The 21981-nt window shown below is 48.7% G+C and overlaps 1 protein-coding gene across 1 annotated transcript in view; it reads right to left on the bottom strand.

Annotated features, from left to right (window-relative positions):
- Positions 1-3542: 3542 nt before the first annotated feature.
- Galnt12 (polypeptide N-acetylgalactosaminyltransferase 12) overlaps positions 3543-21981 on the bottom strand; it is a 30850-nt gene continuing 12411 nt past the window's right edge. The window contains exons 3-10 of the mRNA XM_005326313.5: positions 20023-20212; positions 16590-16775; positions 15658-15775; positions 14278-14454; positions 11510-11641; positions 8108-8221; positions 6253-6399; positions 3543-4226 (exon numbers count right to left, since the gene is read on the bottom strand). Of these exons, the coding sequence (XP_005326370.1) occupies positions 4086-4226; positions 6253-6399; positions 8108-8221; positions 11510-11641; positions 14278-14454; positions 15658-15775; positions 16590-16775; positions 20023-20212 (1205 nt within the window). The 3' untranslated portion in view covers positions 3543-4085. The remainder of the gene's footprint in view (positions 4227-6252; positions 6400-8107; positions 8222-11509; positions 11642-14277; positions 14455-15657; positions 15776-16589; positions 16776-20022; positions 20213-21981) is intronic.

Here is a 21981-nt window from a genome sequence, read left to right as displayed (position 1 = left end):
CTTCTTACTGGATTTGCCTCGTGTTTCAATCATTAACCCTCCTTTCTCGGGATTTTTCAATTCTAGGCCATTATTACTGACTTCGTACGCTGGAAAATGAAGGGTTGTGTTCTCTTAAGCCATCAGCTACGTCCTTCTTCACACACACACACACACACACACACACACACACACACGCACACACTCCACCTCTCTCTGTCCGACAACCCATGTAGGTGGTTTTATCAGCCACGAGGTGGGCATCTGGGCTGGCCTGGATGTCTCTGCTGAGACGCAGAACGGAGCCTGCCCCTCTCGTGACATGCAGAAGAATTTGCACCAACATCTGCCCTCACTCCCTCCCAACCCCTTGGAATCCACACCCCACAACGATGATCTGAAGACGCTGGGGTGGCCAGCCTGGGGCACAGGATATTCGGGGACACATCCTCTCAGAGGGGCTGTCCTGGAGCAGCGAGGGCAGACATTGCTGGGTGGCCTCCAAAGGGGTCCAGAGCAATAAGGGCAGCTGCAGTGACCTCCAGCTTCATTAGGAAGCCACCCAGGAGCAGATGGGGTGGCATGTCAAGGGAGGACCTCCCCTCCTGGCAGAGGACCAGCTAGGGTCAGCGAGAGACAGGGAGGAAGGTGAGCGTGGCCCCTCCTGAAGTCCCCACGGAGCCTAAACCCAGGGACTTGCTTTCTTCTATGACAGTTGGCAATTGGAAGGCAGTGAGTGGGGCCTGCAATCGGCCCGAGCTGCCCAGAGGCACACCCATCTGGCAGGTCCCTCAGAGGAGGCTGAAATAGCTGTCTTAAGGCACAAGCTCTTCCACTGACCCCTGCCCTGCAGAAGAAAGGTCAGGATGATTCACAGAGAAATCACCATCCTGCCGCTGGGACAGGACCCTGCGTCCCCCGGGTACCGAGCATCTGGAGATGGATGAGGGCTGGGCGGAGCAGCTGCAGCTGGCTTGGTCCCTGACTGCGGCCTCTCTGGTGACAGAGCAGGAATCTTCCCAGGGGGAACCGCCCCTTTTTAAAGAGAAAGGATGGAGGGTGGGCAGGGGCCGAAACACAGTCCCACCTGGACAGAAGCACGTCGCGGAGGGCAGGGTCAGTTCCCCCAGAAGCGAAGCTCTGCACGTGGCCCACTGACACTCGCAGAAGAAAGTGTGCTTGCCCAGAGATATAAATCAGCCACAGCCTCCCGTGCTCTACAAGGGGACAGCTCATCCTTCACTGTCACGCCGTGGCTGGCATGTTGTGTAAGCAGGCCAAGAGTGAGGCTTGGCCCTGGGTCGGGTAGGAGTTGCAGGACTCAGTGAATCGTCCCTCCTCCCCTCCCAGAGGCAGGACAGAGCAGTGACAGAGCCCGGCATTGCCACTTACTAGCTGTGTGACCTCAGAGCAGTGCCCTACCCTCCCTAAACCCCAGCATCTTCACCTCTCAACCCCGGGTCTTGTGCCTGTGTCCCCGGGTTCTGAGAATGAAGTTCTTGCATTCACGTGTGAGAGCGGTGCCCAGTTCCTGGTATTATTATTGTCACTGTTATGATTACGATTAGCAGCCACTGACGGGAGGCCACCATCCTCCCCAACTCACCTTACAAGATCAGACAAACTTTTTTTTTTTTTTTTTGGTGGGGTGGATATTGGGCATTCAACCACTGAGCCACATCCCAGCCCTATTTTGTATTTTACTTAGAGACAGAGTCTCACTGAGTTGCTTAGCACCTTGGTTTTGCTGAGGCTAGCTTTGAACTCATGATCCTCCTGCCTCAGCCTCCTGAGTGGCTAGGATTACAGGCATGCACCACCATGCCCGGCCTGATACTTGTTTTTAAAATAGCTTCTAAAGTTGTGTATAAAGATGAGAAATTTGGGGCACAATGTATTAAGTCTTACAAACATTAAGAGACAGTGAGAGGTTGGTATTTCCATTCGTCTTATCTTGTGGCTTTGATACACCGAGCCATGTGGACAAGTCTTTAGAATGTTTTTTAAAACTTTTTTTATAACTTTATTTATTATTATTTTATTTTGTAATGCTGAACCCAGTGCCTCACATGTGCTGGGCAAGCACTCTACCACTGAGCCACAACCCTAGCTTTAGAAGTTTTCACCAAATCAGGAAACTAATATGACGTTATAACTTATATAGTATAGCAAAGCAAACATTTTAAAGATACAGTTTAAAAGGAGAGAGGCCCATCTTAACACTCGAAGGAAAACTACAAACCCAGATCAAATTCCAAACACTGATTGCTACATGGTGAAGTACTGCAAAGAGAACGCTGTCCCTATCCTGCTGTGTGACCTCAGGCAACACCCTTCCCTTACTGGCCTCAGTTGTCCCACCAGCCACATTGGGCACCAGGTCGTCTCTGGGTGCCTCCCAGGTCTCCCATCCCATGACTCTCTGACTTGGGGGATTTGCTGGGCCAACAGATTTGGCCTCCACAAAAGCACTGTCACATCTCCTGAGCCAACACCTCCACCTAGTGTGTCATGCAAGGAAGACAGGCCTGCAGGACAACAGGAGCTCTCTCCTCTCACTCCATCTTTAATATCTTGCTACTCAAGCTGGGTGCAGTGGCACACATCTATAATCCCAGCGGCATGGGAGGCTGAGGCAGGAGGATTGGGAGTTCAAAGCCAGCCTCAACAAAAATGAGGCGCTAAGCAACTCCATGAGACCCACAGTGCACATGAAAGTATAAAAAAGCATTATTATAATAGAAGGAGAAAAAAGAAACCGCAGAACACCTCAGTTTAACAGAGACTCAACCCATAAAGAAATCCAGAATTGATCCCCATAAATAAAACACATTTCCTAATGGTCCTATGCTGTGTGCCAGGGACTAGACTAAGTAAGCCCTCACCTGTTCACTGTTTTTTAATCCTCACGACCACCCTGAGCCTGATCTCATCATCTCCATTTTAATGATAGGAAACTGAAGTTCAGGGTAGTTAAGATGTACCAGGTGGATCCCAGCCAGACCAACTGGTTGTTTCTGGATGACTGTTAACCCCAACCCTTAGGATCTCTCAGGGAGGAGAATGTTCCTAAAAGAGATTGAGACACAGAATGAAGCTCTTTGATCAATGAAGACATGGGACTTCATTCTCTCACATCGACTGGCACAAAAACCCAGACCTGCCGTCGGTGTTTGCCCTGATAGGTTCTTTTTTTAATCATTCATGTTGACTTTACCAAGGTGATGAGGTGGATCTGGGATCGTTCTGAAATCAGAATTACCGAGATAAACTCCCACAGTGCTGCTGCAGCCCAAAGTCTGACACTGATTTAAATGATCAAATATTATTAACGCGCACACTTGAGAAGTGAATTTCATACCGACGCGATTGTGTGATAAAAATTGTAAATGACAGGAACAGGTTTTAAAGTCAGACTGGTAATTACTAAAAGCAACCAGACACCCCCCCTGCTAGGCTCTGTTGGGAGTCCCCTTTCAAGTTTATATTTACCTTGGCAAATCAAACTGTTTGAGATTTCGGCTTTGGTTAGTCCCCCTCCGGCCAACATGAACATTACAAAGTTTTGACTGTGGTAGCAACACATAACCAAAAGCATTCTTTATTAAAGAAGTCGAGACCATCTTCAGACGGAAAGGAATCAATACAATGCTCTTGTGTCCATCTCTCCACACTGAGAAAATACTAACCCAACATTTGAGGTCAGACCAGTTTGTGCAAAGTCCGTGGCAAATATCTTCATACCTGGGTATCTCTGTAAGTACCAAAATAAAAGATTCATCTTTTTTTTTTTAACTAATGAGAATAAAAAGTACAACAATAGAATATATATCTGGATAGAAAAATATTATAAAGTTTTAATTTTCCAAATACCAACCTCTTATGATTACCCTTGAAAAATGGGTATTTTGGAACATTTTAAAAGTTTTCAAAATCAGTACAAAGTTTATTCACATTTCTTACTAAATCCAACATGTTCACAAATGGTAAAGTCCCTTAAAAAAAGCACAGCAGCCGAGTTTGTGGTGGGCTCCGGTCACCATACTGACAAGTCTCTGTGGGGCACAGTCCAGAGGCCCTCAAAGGTTGCTTGGCACAGTGATGCTTCACGACATGCGTTCCTTGAAGAACCATTTCTGATCGTCCAAGTTGGTGCAGTCCCGTAAGAGTGGCACGAAACTGTTACCGAACTCCTTCTTCACAGCCTGGACACATTTATGGGACTGTTCATGAAATAAGGAACCATCCTACAAAGGATAACAGACATTGTTCAATACAAGGGACCCCTTGGAAAAGTCTCTTTTCTCTAAAAACAAATTCTGAAGAGCTCAGGATATGATTTTTTTTTTCATCATTTCAAAAATACTTATTGCAGGGTCATCTGTCAATATGAATTGCAGGGTCACAGCGACTCAAGACTGCCCCCCTATGGGCAGAGCAAGGCAAGCACAGACTTCAGGGGCTGCCCTGCGTGCGGTGGGGCTGATGGCGCCACCTGCTGGCTACCAGCCTGGATCTGTCAGACCCTACATTTCATCCCTAATCTGTTTTGCTTGCTTCAGGGAAACAACAAAGATCCTTTATTTCTTTCACTTCTCTTAGGTCAACCAGTTCCATCCCTGATGATCCTTTCTCTCTTTTTTTAATATTTTTTTTTAGTTGTTGATAGACCTTTACTTATTTATACATGGTGCTGAGAATCGAACCCAGTGCTTCACACATGCCAGGCAAGTGCGCTACTGGTGAGCCCCAGCCCCAGCCCCGATCTCTTTCTCTTATGTATTTAAAAAGAGTCAGGATACTCGGCCATAGTCCAGCTCAGCCACAGCTCAGCTGGGTGAGCAGTAAGCCCCTTGGCCACCTGATCTAGTTCCTCACGTGTTACCTGGCTGGGTGAGAAGCAGTGGCTCTGCCAGTCCTACTCCCCAAATGTCAGAGGACAGTGATCTTCACTCAGGACCTTCCCTGCTCTCTCTCCCCGCCCTTGCTGAGCTAGCTCCTCCAGCCTCCCTCCCAGCCCCAGTCTGCTGCCTCTGACTGAGCTCAAGGCCCTGCTTTCGGTGAGGTTAATCATGGTGGAGCAGCAAACAAGGGGAACAAGTCACCTGCCAGCTGCAAGGGAGGAGAAGCCCCAGAAGCAAAATCAAATGTATAATAGGATTTCGATGCTATTAACCTGGAATCCTTTCCTAAGAGTTCGCGGTTGCCTTCGGTGAAACTTAAAAATAAATAATTAAATAAAGTCTTCCCTGCTCACCCTTCAAAACTAACTTCTCCTTAAATGGTCACTGAGATTTAAGATAAAATTTTTAATAATACGTCAAACCAATTTTATTGCTTCTAGTTTGCATTACTTCTCCTCGGGGACTTAGCTCAGCTTACGGTTGGCTTTGGGGGACAGGCTAAAGTATTTCTTCGTATTTTCTTATATCAAATAGACAGCATTGCAGTGCTTGGCGTTTCTGGGCAGAGACTGCAAATTCCATCGCTAATTATAACATTTTTTTTTTCTATAGGAAAACATATCCCGACTTTTCGTCATACTTAGAGTTAACCCATGTATAAGCCATACAGAAGACTCTTTCCCTCCCTGAGGCCAGGTTGGGAATGAAAGTTTCCCAGGGAGATAAAAGATAACTAATATTTTCCATCCAATTATTTTCTTTGGATTTATTTCTCTGAGTGCTTTTTAAAGTCCTGTTGCAGGGCGTCAACGTCAGTGCCTTCTGGCCTGAAAAAAACACCCAGTTCTGAGTCAGCAGGGAGCGTTTAGAAAGCCAACTGCACCGCAGCGTGTTTTCTTGGTTGTAATACCCCCAGTAACAACTTGTCATCGCTTCAACGCTGCCAAAGGTTTCTGGGTACACATCAATTCTTCAGATTAAAAACAAGACTGCAATTATTATGCCCATTTTACAGCTGGGGAAAGAAAGGCTTAGAGAAGTACAGTGACTAGTATCTGCACCTAACCTCAGATCCTCCCCCTTGGGCTGCTTCTCTTGGTTAAACCCCATTCCATCTCCAGATGACACCCCGAGAGCTCTACTTCCCACAGGGGCCTCTGTAGCTCATGGTACAATGGGAAGGCTTGTAAGGGGAGAAGGGAGTGCTCCCAATACAGGATGCTGGGGTCACCTCCTCGGGTTCACAGCGAAGTTCCTGCTCTGCCCGGGTAGGTCGGCCCGAGACCCCCAGGACTAGGCCAGGGAGAGCTCGACTTCCATGCTTCCCGACAGCCCCAGACTGAGCAGGGAGGGGTGAGCGCTCACTGACCTCCCTCAGGAGGAACTTCTGGTTCTCGGGGACAGTATCCTCGCAGAGGTGCATGATGAGGACGTCAGTCCCCGGCTCCACGGCGATGCAGGCCTCTGGCTGGTGGGTGTTATAGCGGATCTCCTTCTGGGATGTGTACTCGAAAAACTAAAGACAGAGCAAGCAACACAGGTCAGCTACCTGCTGATCTGGACAGAGGGGAGACCACGGACCTGGGGCCAAGCACTCTCCCTCACCACAGCCATCACCTGTCTGATCGGGCTCTGTCACGGGCCCCAGTGCTCAGTCAGCCTCTTCTGTAGCTCAACTGACCTCTACTGCAGTGTGTGACAGGTACCAGTGGAGTGGCCCCTGCTGGTGCCCATCTTGCTTGCTGGATATGAGAATGGGCTGGTGTGTAAGGTCAGGAAAGAAAATGGACACGTCCCTGTGCTAGCATTTGGGGGCTGTCTGTGACCTGGACTGGACACTCCCTCTCCTTTTCCTCAGTCTCATCCCCCACTCCAATATAATGGATATAAAGGGGCCTGGAAATGAGGAAGTTTCCCTGCTGTGCAGGGCAGGCAGCAGGACTGCTTGGGGAAGATGGCCCATCCACGTACCCAGGGCCAGCTACAGCGCTTAGGAAAATACTGGTTCCTGGCCCCACCCCAGACAGGGATAAAGCCCCTTCGATCTGAGATGGGCCTAGGGAGCTGCATTTTTGACATGACACCCACCTGCCCCACCAACGACACAGTGACTGTCCCAAGGCCTGTGGAGCAAAGTTTCTCAGACATGTCTCCCTCCCCGGGAGCTGGGAGAGCAGGAAGCTGGGACTCAGTGGGGCAGATGGGCCTGGGAAGCTGATGGTACAAGTCAGCTACCATCAGCTCTGAGGAACAGTGTTCCAAGAAGTGAGAAGAGCCTCAGTAATTAAAGGTAGCAGTGGCCCAAACTACGACGAGTTTACTGCTGAACATAAGGGGACCTGTGGTCCAGTGGAATCGGGTGAATCTGGATTGGAAGAAAACTGCTGAACCTCCCCCTCCGGTCATCCCCAGGTGCCTGAGACTCCTTAGCAGAGTCAAAGCTTTGGTGGTTCACAGCCGCCCCTCCTGTTAGCCAACAGGTCCTCAGACCCTCCAGAACTGTCTCCCCTGCTCCATCTAATGAGTAGCACTTGATCCAGAAAGATCCACCTGGGCCCCCAGCTGAGACAATTTTCTCGCAGTTTGAAGAATGGCACTATTTATTAAAACCTATAATTCCATTTAAGAATTCATTCTAAGGAAATCATTCAAAATGCAAATCTGTTTTTTATTCCCCCTTCTTTCTAACTAAAGATGTTAGTGGAAGAGAGTTATTTATAATTACATAAACAGGGAGACAACCAGTTAACTAAACAGTAACGAAGGCACACAATGAAACAGCCTGGGGAATGATGTTCTCAAGGAACATCTAATAATATAAGTACAATAAAGGTAACAGATTATAAAATATATAGGTGTTATGATAAACAACCATTTAAAAGACACAATATAAAGCTTGTGTATTGACAAAAACAGGAAGAAGAGGTGTCTTAATTGTAGCTGTGGTCTCTCTGGGGCTCGCCATTCACCTCATAGTTCGACTTTTTAAATTTCCCCAAGTGTTCTGTAGTGAGCATATCTTACTTTAATCATGAGAAAAAACAATCCAAAAAGGTTTTAAAAATTTTTTAAAGTGCTGGAGATTGAACCCAGGGCCTCACACATGCTAGCACATGAGCACATGAGCTATAACCCTCACCCCCCCAAAATCAGACATTTGATTTTTTTTTTTTAAAAAGTACAGATTTTTGCCCCCAGGTTCCTCTTTCAAGGCCCACACCTACCTGGTTCTGGCCCAGGCCGTGACAGACGTAGAGAATGACCTGCTGTCCTGCCACTTGGTTTTCATCGGGAGGGTTATAGTCAAAGCAGTAGTCTTTCACTCCTCTGTTCTGGAGCTAAACCAGACATAAAGGTGGCATTTTGGTCCAGATGCAGACAATAGATCCCACATCCAGCTCAGAGGAGGGTCCACAACATGAGGGTCTGCCTCAGACCCTGGCCCCGCGGGCAAGAGCCTTCTCCTGTACGACACTGTCCTGTTTACCCCCATTTTAAGATGATCAATCTGAGGATGGAGAGATTAACCTTTCCAGGCCCGAAAGCTCCTCTTTCTTCCTCAATAGCAGCCTTATTGCTGCACTGGTCCAAATACATCTGGGTAACAGCCTTGAACTGAGATTAACTAAGCAAACTAAACCAAGCTGGTGATCGAGAGGAAAGGACTTTAAAAATGACTTCAGAGCACAGTGTGTTTGATAACCTTTCCTCAGTGAAATATATTCAATAGGCAAACAGATCTGCAAGGAAATCATGAAACCTCATTTAGTCTAACACTGTCCATGTGATACGGTGCCATTGTTTGGAGACGATTTATTTGGGGATAAAGCAAATCAGGGTTATGTTTTTTGTTTTTTGGTGGGGAATACTGGGGATCGAATCCAGAGTGCTATATTCCCAGCCTTTTTATTTTTTGAGACAGGGTCTTAGTAAGTTTCCTGGGCTGGCCTTGAACTTGAGATCCTCCTGCCTAAGCCTCATGAGTAGCTGGGATTACGAGTGTGTACCACCACACCTGGCAAGTAAGGATGTCACTATTGTTAGAAATCAAGGTTTGCGGAATAAGAAGAAAGAAATAAAAGTATTATGCCAAAGAAGCAAAGTCTTGTAAGATTAAATTTGAATTTAAGATGTTCAAATAAGATGGTGATTTTTTTTTTTCTCAAAGATACGTATGTCCTTTCTGAGCCACTGAAAAAGCTCAGAGCTATACTAGTCTGCATGTTAGCCACTGTCCCATGTGGAGTCCAGTGGTCACTGAAATGGAAGGAATCCAAACCGAGAAGGGCTCTATGTATAAAAATGCATGCCAGATTTTAAGACTTGATATTTTAAAAAGAATAAGAAATTAATTTTTCTTGAATTAGTTATGATATTAACTATAATGTTGAAATTGAAATGCTCATGTTTTTTTGATAAGCTGGTTTAAATGTGCTATTAACTTTGTTTATTTCTTCATTTCATAGGGCTGCTAACATTTTCAAAATGACTCATTTTTTGGCTCATATTACGTGTATGTGGGACCGCTGGACTAGAAGCCATAGCAACCTGGAGTGACTGGCCCCACCAGCACCCATGCGGACTTGGAATACTGTTTCCTGCCAAAAGGACAGAGCTTCTGGGAGGAGAGGAAGGAAATTTTTAAGATGAACATGGAATAACTTAGCAAGTTATCAAGGCCAATGTCCTGGAGTCAAAGATCACAGAAGCCAAAATAAAAAAGGCTTCCATTAGCCAAAGATGGAACAATTTAAATATTGAAAAAAATAAAAAGGAAGACTGAATTGATTGAAATATGTTGGCCATATGGACACACAGGGTATCTAAGTCTGTTTTGTGCTGCTATAACAGAACACCATAGACCTGGTAGCTTATAACAGAAAGTTATTTTCTCACAGCTCTGGAGACTGGAAAGGCCAAGATCAAGGAACCAGTGTCTGATGAGGACCCCCTCACTATGTTCTCACATGGTGGAATGCAGAAGGGTAAGAGCGTTACCCAGCCCCACAAGTACTTAGAATAGCCCACTACCTTACAGTGATACACAAGAAAATAAAGAGCCAAAGAACAAATGGGCCAAACAAACAAACAAAACCCACTGGACGCAACTGTAGGAAAATAACTAGGCAAATCAAGAGAAAAGCATAAGAATTTATCAGGCCTCTTCTGTGTGAATCCTTCCTGTGTGGATACCAACACCTTAATAAGTACACAAGAAATGAGAGAATGAGAAAAATCATCATTTAGCAACTGCATTGGAAATAACAGATCTAGGCAATGGTTATCAAAGGCAACCAAAACCACTCTGCAGAGGCGGACAGCGAGTCTCATAATGGATCATCCAGGCCGTGGTTCCCCCACCAACCCAGAGACGCACCTTATCAAAATGACTGGACCTTGTGTGCTCCTGATACGGCACAACGTGAATGCGCCCACCAGGGTTCTCCACACAGAGGTTGACCCTGACCCCAGTCAAACCTTTAGACCTCACTCCCATGGTAAAGAAATGTGGGGGGAGAGGAGCGACTTCCAGACGGCACAGAGAAACCAGGAGGCCTTCGGAGTGAGAAGCTACACGCACAACCAATCCTGTGTTTTTCCAACTTAAAAGTATTAACAATGAAAGAAGAAAAAGGAAAGGGGACCTAGGTTAAAAGGGACTTAGGAAACAAGATGTGACAGCCAAAGACGAGGGGGCTTTGCTCGGGTTCCTGTTGGGATCGGCCAACCACCCAAGGAGAAATTCGAAAAAATCAAGGGGAATATGGATTAGAGCCGAGAGTAAAGGACATCAGGGAATCAGTGTTTTCTTCGCCAGGTGTGACGAAGTCTGTGGGTTTATAAGATAAGGTGCCAACTTTATGAAGCTACATATAGAAGTGCACAGCAGTGACAAGGCACAATGCTGGGGTTTGCTTAAAAAAGAGAAAAGCATAAAGCATGGAGGAGGGAGGAGAGAGGGAAAGCCGGGAGGCAGAGTCTGGAATATTCCAGAATCTCAGGAACCGGGTTATCATTCATCATGCCATTCTCTCTGCGTTTCTGTATGTTTGAACATATTCCTAATGAAAACAGAACTGAACAGCAACGTCTTGCTGTGTTACTGATCCAGGACTTCCAGAACAGACGCCGACACATCTGGTAAAAAAACATCAGCGAGGCGACCTCACGGAGAGGGTGCGATTCCTAGCAAAAGCCAGACATGTGCACCTCAGTTGGCCTCGCTCCAGAAACATTTCTTTAAGGTTTTCTGAAAGACTAGAATGACTCTCCAGCGGCCACTGCTGCCTCTGTGGACTCACAAGCTAGGAACGACCAGCTAGCCAGGCTGTGGAGACCACAAGTAATATATTAGTAAAAAGCAGGACATGGACACACCCAAGTACGCCTCAGTTTCCTCATCTCTAACTCAGAATACTCACACTTGCCAATTTCCAGGTGACTTTCAGCCCTGACATTCTGGACCCAAGGCTCAGACACCCCAGGATAAGAAAAGGACAGAGGATGAGAAGGTGGGAAGGGTGTGGGATGGGGGGGGTCCCAGGTCCCCACAAAGGGGCTTTCCTTGCCCAGGATCAGGCCCGGGGCCAGGGAATTCCATGCCCACCAAGGCCCACATTGCGCACCATCCCGAAGAAGCCGGGCCTGTCCTCAGGCACATGCAGTTCTGGATACACCGTTTCCAAAAACCATTTGAAGTCCTTGCATCGGAGTTTATCCCGGAGCTGCCTCCTCTCTGTCACATCACCAAAGGGTTCCTGGAAGACAACACAGTGGTGAGTCCCTGCAGGTCCTGCAGGTTCCTGTCAAAGCCCCTCTTCACGGGTGCCAACAACCTCCCATTTTACTGGCATCTACTGCATGCTGGGCACTGGGAAGAGGAGCCTCCATCCTGGAGGCTGCTTAGTAAGAGAGTCTGTCACACAGAAAATCCCATCCCCAGGTGCTCTAGGGACATGCAAGCCAGCACATGAGGACAGGAGACACTGCTCCTGCTGACAGAGCCCAGGAACTAAACCCTGGGGCCACAGGGGCACCCTTGGTGCTGTGCATTAGCACAGAGTCATCCTCAGTCCCGACCAGAGGAACACCGGTGTCATCACGATGCAGGCCGCGTGGCATCTGGATCTACTACTATTATTGCCTGAATTCACACTTTCAAACACAGGTATGTGTCCCCGATGCCATCATGAGTGAGAACCTATGTGCTCAGTGTACTCAAGGATAAATACACATGCATGATGGCCAGGGTAAAATGCTGCAGTACACGATGCTTAAATACTTATATAAAGCAAGCCTGTGTGTAGTTCGGTAAATGTTCAGCCGAAAGAACTATCCCTCTGGTGTTGTGTTAAACTACTAAAAATTGACAAGTGGAATAAAATTGCAAAAAGAAGTGAAGGTTGGAATAACTTTTCAGGTTCCCACTACTTCCTGGAAGTTCTTCTTTGATGGGAGTCACCATTACCCTCCTCCCTGAACTTGAACCAAACAAAAAAATACATTTTAGCAGCCAGCCCCCTCAGCCTAAAGGCGCATTCAACGCCCTCAGGGAGATTCTCCAGGAAACCTCAGGAATAGGAACTGTGGGTTCCAGAACCAGTGAAGTGAGGAGCAGATATTTCACTCTGAAGCACAAGGCAAGAGGGAAGAGGCAAAGGCTGACCACCATGGAGCCCCCGAGGTGGAGCGGGCCAGCGGGAGGCCAGGCTGAGAGGCCCCAGCTGTGCAGAGCAGGGCAAGGGGCGCTAGAGTGGACAGGCACTATGCCCTTGCTCCCCATCACCTAGGAGGCCTCAGATAGGCTCCCCAGTCTCCCTTTCAGAGCTTCAGCTTTCTCATTTACGTGACTGCTGTCTGCAAGACTGCTACAGGGACTTCCATCAAGCACCAGGGCGGAAGTCTTGGAACAAAACCTTCTAGTGTAGCCAAGTGACCCTCAGTTATGCAAATATGGGACACACAGTACCCTGGCCTGGGGCATGCAAAGCTGGCCTCTGACAGGCAGTGCAGACGTGGTGGACAGCATTGTGCCTGAGGCCCAAGACCTTGTGGGATAGAAGGAGCAGATCCCCTGTCCACAGGTCTCTGAAACAAGGGCAGAACAGGGTGGTGTCTGAGGTAGGTCCTAAGCCCCTGAGAAGCCTCACCTAAGAAGAAACAGGCTGGCCGATACCCGGCTCTCACAGGGCCTGAGTGTGGGGGTCATGGGCTCGTCTCAGCAGTGTGTGCCTGGGGTCTGTGGGGGTCTTAGGGTCTCAGCAGTGTGTGCCTGGAGTTTGTGAGGGTCATGGGATTATCTCAGCAGTGTGTGTCAAGGTTTGTGAGGGTCTAGGGTCTCAGCAGTGTGTGGCTGGATCTGTTAAGAGAAAACCAACCAAGCTGAAACCTTAGCACACTATGGGGACACCACTGGGCAGAGAGACTTCAGCAAGGCCTTGGGCAGGGAGGTGGGCTGGCACTGTCAGGAGGAGGCCCTGCCTTCCACAGCCATGACATCTGGGAGGAAGGGAGGCATGGGTGTACTGGCCACTCTCCAAGTCTGTCTGTCTGGAAATAGAAGCGAAGAATAAGCCTCCGGGGTTCTTGGACAATTCAAGAAGGCTCAGAAGAGGCCCGGAGCAGGAGACAAGAGACCTCTATCTAAGGAGGTGGGAGTGTCCCTGGGCAACAGCTCTCACATGAAGAACCATGCCTTAGCCAGTACCCTAGGTGTGGACTCAAAACCATACTGGCTACAGAGGGACAAGCCATGATGTGGGTAACATACCCAGCATGTGACACTGTGTATTCCAGACTGGCTTCGTGGGCACGGTCAAGCCTCGGTATTCCATACCAGCTCTGTATGTGCAATTTCACCTACTTGTTAAAATTTATTCATAAACCCCAAAACAAAGCCCTTCTAAACCAGCCCGATCATACTGCCAAAGCGCTATCTAGAGTTCCTACGGGCAAAAAAGTTTGGGATGTGCGTTATGGGGAAAATACCTGTCAGAGATTCATTCAGGTGTGAGTTACACCACGCTTGGCCCCAAGTGCTATGGTACTGAATCAACAGTGTATGTAAACAGGATGTCTTTAAACAGAAACACACACCAATTTAGTTCTGTAGTGACTAGACCATTGTGACCTGGGTTTGCAGGAACCCAGTTCCTATGTCCCACCCAGTTCCTATGTCCCCTACGAGCGATGGCTCATGTTCACTAATTCCGTGTTTGCGGTGGCTTTGTGGAATATGGCTACTGTGAACAGAACTGACTGTACGTTAGTAATACACATGGGGGAAAAGAGTTTTCCCATGCATGTATCATGAGGGCCCAACCTGTCCCTATTTCTGAAGCCAGATCAATTATCAGCAGCCGAGGCCAGGTGGAGCGCGGTGGCGGGTACTCACCAGGCGCGCGCGGGGGTTGCGGTGGTAGTAGAGCTCCTTATAGCCGTCCATCCACACTTCAGCTGCGCGGACGCTGTTGGCCAGTGCCTTGTTGCGGGAGTAGGGAGCTTGCTTGGGGAAAACGTGGCCCACGTGGGAGCACGGGTGTGTTTCCAGAGTCCCGCCACACTGCCAGATCTGCACACGGAGCAGAGGGGACGCCAGAGCCCTGAGCAAGGAAGGAGCCGCCTGTCCACAGTGTCTACTGGGCACACAAAAGTCCTGATGGGCATCGCCAAGAGACTCAGCCTCCACGAGGCGGGAGGCCACCGATCCAGCATGCTCATGAACACAGAAGGCAAACAAAGAGCACGAAGGACAAGCCATCGCAACCCAGACCCCAAAGTCCATGCACTAATGCTCAGGCACCAGGTGTGCGGGAGGACCCCCGGGGATGTCACCGGCAACCCACTCACTGGTTATGTGGAACAAGCTTGGTTACCTGATCGCCTAGCCACAGAAGATAGGAAAGCAGCAAGGGAGGAGAGAGGTTTGGAAGAGAGAGAGGAAGGGCTTCTAGAAGCAGGCAGAGAAGCCTGACACCTAGGGGAGAGGCAGAAAGACATTAAGACACATCCCAGACTGCCCTGGCGAAGCCGTCTAGGGTCACCAACAACTCAATTTCCCCAAGGATGGTAGAATCAAAAACAGCTTCTGATATCCTTAATGGAGGGCGTGAGTCCTCGGTAGAAGGCCAAATTCATCTTTATTAACTATTTTTTTGACAGCAGGACACCAGATAAGATATTTGACACTTAAAAACATAGGATTCCATTAACTGGAAAAGCTACTGACATGCTCAGGATCTTTCAAAGGGGCTGAGGTGGGCTGGGTTCCGCAGAATTTACTGGAAGCAGATCCTGGCCCCACCCTGTTCTATCAAGTCTGACTGTCCACAGACTGTGCCTGTCCATCTGTCTTCTGGACATTTCCCCAGCCGTTCTCCCGGGGTCTGTGTCTGAAAGCCATGGTGCTAAATAAAGACTGCTTCCTAGTTAGTGAATAAAGGCTCCCAGAGGCAGGATCTGAGTTTTAGTCCAATCTCTGCCACCAACTCTGAGGGACCTTGAACAAGTCCCCTCCCCTCTCCTAGCCTCAGTTCCTCCCCTCTGCAGAGGGGAAAAGAAGAACCTGGACTTCCCAGCCTCACGTCTTTAAAATTACATTTCTGAAAGTTAAAAAAGAAGGCAGGCATGTTTACAGGATGTACAAGGCGCAGGATCATGGATACACTGCCAACACGGAGCCGTCCCTCTGGCTCTCGTAACAAATCCAGGTGGGGTGGGTGGGCAGGGGAGACCAGGTTCAGAACAAGTCCAAAGAGAAGACTGGAATACTTACCCTAAAAGAAAATTCGAGGTTTTCTCCTCCCCAGACTTCCATTCCTGTATCATAAGACCCCAGATATTCAAAATATTTCTTACTCACTGCAAACAGCCCACCAGCCATCGTTGGAGACCTAGGAAAAGAGAGATAGCCATATTTCAACGTAAGCAGCAGGAAACCATTACAGCTGGTGGAACTGCCTTCCCGCCTTGAGCCCTTCCATCCATTCATCCACGTCCACCCTGAGCTCACACTCTGCGCCCAGCTCCCAAGCTGGGTCTGAAGGCACAGATGCACCTCATCGTTCCTGTCTGGAGGAAGCTCATGAACATCCCAACAAAGAAGCCCTCTGGCTGTGACACACGTGTTAGCTAAGGTCAGCCAGGGCAGTGGGGGACACAAAGAGGGCAGCGGGTAGGGAGGACAGGGCTGGGTTTCCTGGAGGAGGTAAGTCTCTGGGGCCAGGGGAGCTGGCCAAGAGCATGAGCAGGCCCAATTGTGGGAGAAACCCTGGCACTTTGATTGACTGATGCATGCATGCACCTAGTGCTGGGGCTCAAACTCAGGGTCTTGCCCATGCTAGGCATTGCCACTGAGCACATACCACTGAGCCATACCCCCAGCCCTCTAGACCTCTCAGAATCACAGAGAACAAGGGCTGAGGAACAAGTGCTGGCTTAGCATGTGTGAGGCCCTGGACTTGACCCTGATTCCTGGTGCAAAAAAAAAAAAAGAGGCAAATTTTAAGTTGCACATATTTTATCACCAATATTAAAATCAAAATAATGAATTAAAATACAGCAATATACAATCTATTTGTATGACAAAGATACTTAATAAAAAGAAACAAATAAGTAGGGAGCCGGGAAGGAGGCCAACAGCGAAGTGGCCCTAACCAGGACCTTCACTGACAATGAGGAACACTCCCCCAGCAGGCAAGCCCTCACCTGATGACATCGATCGGGGACTGCATCTGCATCCTCTCCCTCTCAGGAACCACGTGCCACGTGAACACCAGCCGCCAGTCGAAGCCACCGATCTGGGGCTCCCCGGAGTTGCCCAAGTACTCGAAGGTGTTCCAGTCGATCACGTCAATCACAGGGCACACCACAGCAGACTCCTTCTCATGGATCCTGCAAACACCCAGGACATCTCATCTCTCCTCTGCTGGCAGGTGGCCCAAGGACAATGATCAAGTTCAAGAATGAACTCTCATCTTTCTCATAGGAAGGAGGACACCCGTGTGAGAAAGTCCTGCTTCCCTTATTCAGGAGCCCACAGCCAGATGGGAGCCCCCACAGGTGATCACCACAGGGGGACACTGAAGAGGCCCGGAGGAGACTTTAACAGGAAAAGTCCTGTCACTTTACTAATTCCCTGATTCTATCTATGGACATTCTGGCTAAACTTGGATCCCTCTAATGAAAATCAAGACGTGTAAAAATCAAAGGGGAGGGGCTGGGGCTGGGGCTCAGTGGTAGAGCATGCACCTTGCACGTGTGAGGCCCTGGGTTCAATCCTCAGCACCGCATAAGAAATAAATAAAGGTATTGTGTCCATCTACAACTAAAAGAAAATTTGAAAAAAAAAATCAAAGATAAAAGAGAGGCACCCGGACTGAAGAGTCAGCTTTGCAATTAATCCTGCTTATTATTTGCTGGGTGACATGAGCCAAGTTACCTAACCTCTTAGAGCCTGTTACCTCATTGGTAAAGTGAAGTGAGAACACAGGGCTCAGGTGAGGATTCCCTGAGGGACAGTTTGTAAGATGCCTGGCAAAAAAAATGGAACTACTATTCTTTTCTTTTAAAAGTTGTTGTTGGGAGATATTACATACAGTAAAAAATGCTGCAATTTCCTGTTGCGGGTATCGGCCTGTGTGTGTTTGCTGCTGTGTGAGTGTGTCACATGGTCTCCATGAACACTATCACAAACCATCCTCAGTATGCCCACACGCTCTGGTTTCTTGGCACCTGGTTGATACCACACAGCAAGGATGAACCGAGACAGGACCGCGAGTGAAGACTAGATTTCTTTGAGGTCTCAAGTTTGAGACCTCAAAGTCCTGGGAGTCACAGAGACCAACCAGACTTGGGCTAGAAGAGCTCTAGCCCAACACCAGAAAGCCAGACAGAGGGGGATTTTAAGTACCGCAGTGAGTAAGGTTTACAATTTTAGGGGAGCTTGAACCACTCAGGACCGTTTGATAAGACCCGTGAGGTCACCAAACTGAGGAAGCTGGAGACTGAGGATCCACCCGCAACCACTTCTTCAAATAAATCAACGATATTGGTAGAAGGGTTGAGCGGGCCCACAGCAGATCTGCTGGGCAGGTTCAGAGACACTGCCTGGCTTTGCAAAGCCGGAAACTCATGATTACAATCAAGCTACTGAACCACAGGCAGCTGGTCTGTACAGATCAGGAGCCTCACTGTGGGCTGGTGGCCAGCACAGGAGCACAGGACTCTGACTCATGGGGAGAGTGTGTGTGTGTCCCCACAGGGATGTGCCCAGCACCTGGGCAGAACCATCCTGACCTACGCAAGGCAGGATAGTTGGCATCTTAGTACCCAAAATACCAGAAGCGCTCCCTGGTGGACATGACCATCAAAAACTCCTTCCCCAAAAGCCACTGACGGAAAAGGTGAGGGCTCCCAGCTGCGGTCACCAGGGCCACAGTCTACACAGCTCAGTGTGCCTCAGCTCTGTTGCACACCTGAGCCCCTGGAAACAAACAAAAGCCAAGTCCTGCTCCTAAGAGTCAGATCCAGATGTCCTACCACAGGGCCCGGTGCTCACAGTTCCTAGGGTATTCCCAGTGGACACACAGGGCAGACAATCCCCTCACCCACAGGTGTAGACAGAGCAAGGCCTTGGCTGTGGGGAGGGTGGGCTGCAGAGGGCTCTGAGGTGGCATCTGCACATTAGCTAGAGAGGAAGAGTGGCCCCTTCACACCTCGACTCCAGACGTCTGGAGGTGGCCCCCTGTGCACAAGGTGAGGAACCCACCAGTCCAGGTTCAGACACCACCACATAAACAGCCCCTGACTCCGTCTGAGAAGCCCTGAATCTTTACTGGTGAAGCTCCTAGAGGGGAGGAGGAGAAAGAGATAGCGATGATACCCCAGGGGACAAGGAGCCAGGACAACAAAAAGTAGCAGAGTAGCACTTGGTCTCACCTGGAAAGGAACGCGAGACACTAGCAGATTAACATGGTCAACCAGCTGCAGGAGGCTGTGGGTGGGAGGATGTTCAACTGCAAGTTACCCTGACTCACACAAGGGGCACCAGACAGAGACCCCCCACACCTTCCCCTGCCTCCCAGGGGAGCTCCTGGTTGTTCAGCCCAGCTCCTGGCTTCTGTGACACAGAATTGAGGGGACCTACAGAGAGACTGGAGGAAGGGGTGGTGGAGGTCAGGGGACAAAGGGGCCTGAGGCTGTGAGGCAGCAGGAAGAAAGACCTTGACGACAGGGATGCACAATGGTTTATATGATTCCCTTCATATATATATATATGCATATGTGTGTCTGTGTGTGTTTATGTTGTAGATCTAGACATGGTGGTACATGCCTGTAATGCCAGCTACTCAGGAGGCTGAGGCAGAAGGATCACAATTTTGAGGCCAGCCTTGGCAATTTAGTGAGACCCTGACTCAAAAACAAAGTATCTTTTACTGCTACATTGGCATAAAGACAAATATAATCCAGGCTAGACTCATTATTATATACTTATAAAACTTATTTTTTTCCTTCTGATTTTAAAATAAATGAACATAAAAAACCTTTTGGGGGGGGGGGGCTTGGAGCTGCAGTTCTGTGATAGACTACTTGCCTAGAATGCATGAGACCTTGGCTTCAATCCCCAGCACTGCAAAAAAAAAAAAAAAGTCAGAAAACATTTTTTGGGTGTCTTTGGGCTTCAATGGCCCTAGGCATCACGCTCACTGGGATAATAGAGAAGTGAGTCTTGCCTGAAAAAAACATGTCAAGGGGCTGGGCTGTGGCTCAGAGGTAGAGCACTCGCCTGGCACAGGGCTGGGTTTGATCCTCAGCATCAAATAAAAATAAATACATAAAAAAAGTTATTGTGTTCAACTAAAAATATATATATATATTTTTTAAATGTTAAAATATATGTTCTCTGGAAATTGTGATTCTGTGTAATGACAACTTTTTAAAAGTTGTTGCTTGATGATACTTCCTGGGTCACCTACGATAAACCTAGATCGTGCAGGACCTCCCTGCTGTGCTCTGCTCTCCCAAGTAACTCATCCATAACAGCGGAGTGTTCCCGCAGAACTTGCTGGAGGCCCCTAAGCGGAGCATGTCCCCATGTCGCCCACCGCCACACCCCTCCCCGTGCGGGCAGCTCACGCACCTCTGCAGCAGTGGCTCCAGCCATCCCTCGTGGCACTCGCAGTGACAGTCCAGGAAGGTCAACACTTCGCCCTTGGCCACAGACGCCCCCAGCAGCCGGGCTCGCACCAGGCCCTCTCTCTTGGTGGCGCGGATCAGGCGCACCCTGGGCAGGCCCGACAGCTCCTGGGCCAAGCGCTCCTTCAGGTGCTCTGGGAGGCAAGCAGAGCAGCAAGGGTCACCATGACCCACCGGGGCCTCCCTGCTCTGCTCTGCTATGGGATGCCCTCGACTCACCCAGAACCAGGGGTGGGAGGTTCTGAGGCCCGGGAGGTCAGGGCGGGGGAGGTTCCGCAGCACCATTTGCACGGCCAAGGACACACACGCCTGTCAAATGCCCTGCTCTGAAGGGGTGAATGGCCTGGTCCCCGAGTATAGCTCAATAAAACTGTACGGAAAGGAACTTCACAGCTTGACTTGTGAACATTAAAAAATAAAACACACAAGAACCACTGTGTCCCCCAAGGGAGCACTGTGATTAAAGCTTGGTCCCTGGGGTGGTGGTGTTGGGAAGGGTGGGACTTTTGGGAGGGGGTCCCCAATGGGAAGTCCTTACTAAGTCACTGGATACCGGCTCTCTCCTACTAATTGGAAGTATAGTCACTTGCTTCTGTATGTGCTATTGACAAGATCATCTTGCCATGATATGATGAAGACAAGAACTTCTTGGGTCCAAGCCTGTACCATGCCCTTGAACCTCCAGCACAGTGAACTAAAGTAATCTCTTCTTCATTAGTAGCCTGTGTCAGGTATTTTGTTATAGTGACTAAAAGCTGACAAATATACATGATTTTTTGTTATTAAAACAGTAATTATATTAATAAAATTTTTCTGAGGAGCACTTTACAGTTTATATAGCAGGAGCAGGAGTAATGGCAGCTAGCATTAAAGAGAGCTGCTGTGCTATGCTCTCCCAAGTGATTCATCAATAACTCATCTGACCCCTTAACAATCCTATGAGGTAAATACTAGTACTCTCCCCATCCCATAGAGGAAGACATTGGGGTCAGAGTGGCTATGCAACTTGCCAAAGGTCACATAGCAAGCAAGCCAAGGAGCCATAATTTGAACCCAGGAAATCTGTTCCAGATGCCACAGGCTTAACACTGCCTCCCAGAACTCTCTCCTGCAATTTCTCATCTTTATTAAAAGTCAAAAACTTGGGCTGGGGATGTGGCTCAAGTGGTAGCGCGCTCGCCTGGCATGCGTGTGGCCCGGGTTCGATCCTCAGCACCACATACAAACAAAGATGTTGTGTCCGCCGAGAACTAAAAAATAAATATTAAAAATTCTCTCTCTCTGCCTCTCTCTCTCTCTTCTCTCTCTTAAAAAAAAAAAAGTCAAAAACTTGTCAGAAAGATATGCTCATGCCCATTTGCAGAAAAGGTAAACCACTGAAAGGACACGCCCCCAGGTAGTGCTGGCCCCGGGGGTCTCCTGAATCTACAGACAGGACTCTGGGACTATCACAACCCTCAGTGTGGGGGGTGGGGGAACCCACTCAGACAAAGGAAAAATGAGAGCACTTCCCCATCCACATGGGCTTTGGCCCCAGGTCCTCCACGGGCTTTGGCCCCAGGTCCTCCACCATCTGCCAAGGAGAAAACTGTTCTAGGTTGCTTCGTAATTTATGAAAATGTTTCTCCAAATATCCTTGACACTTAAAAAAATTCATTGGTTGGTTTTATTTTTAAATCCTAAATAGGATGCAAACAAGCCGATGGCAGGAACGGGGAGTGATTTGCAAGCAAAGTGATTGGGGGGGCAGAGCCAGCGGACGCATGTGCACATGCACGGTTGCCCAGCACACTCGGTGGGCTCCGTCTGCGCTGAGCTCATGTCTGCCTGAGCCAGTCTCCTGTGTCTGGAAGAGGCTGGCGTCCTGTCGCAGGCTCGTCCTGACACTGCAGAAACAGGGACT

Source organism: Ictidomys tridecemlineatus, chromosome 4 (assembly GCF_052094955.1).
Source record: "Ictidomys tridecemlineatus isolate mIctTri1 chromosome 4, mIctTri1.hap1, whole genome shotgun sequence".
Classification (NCBI taxonomy): Eukaryota; Metazoa; Chordata; class Mammalia; order Rodentia; family Sciuridae; genus Ictidomys; species Ictidomys tridecemlineatus.
This window is presented reverse-complemented; position numbering and strand designations above follow the sequence as displayed.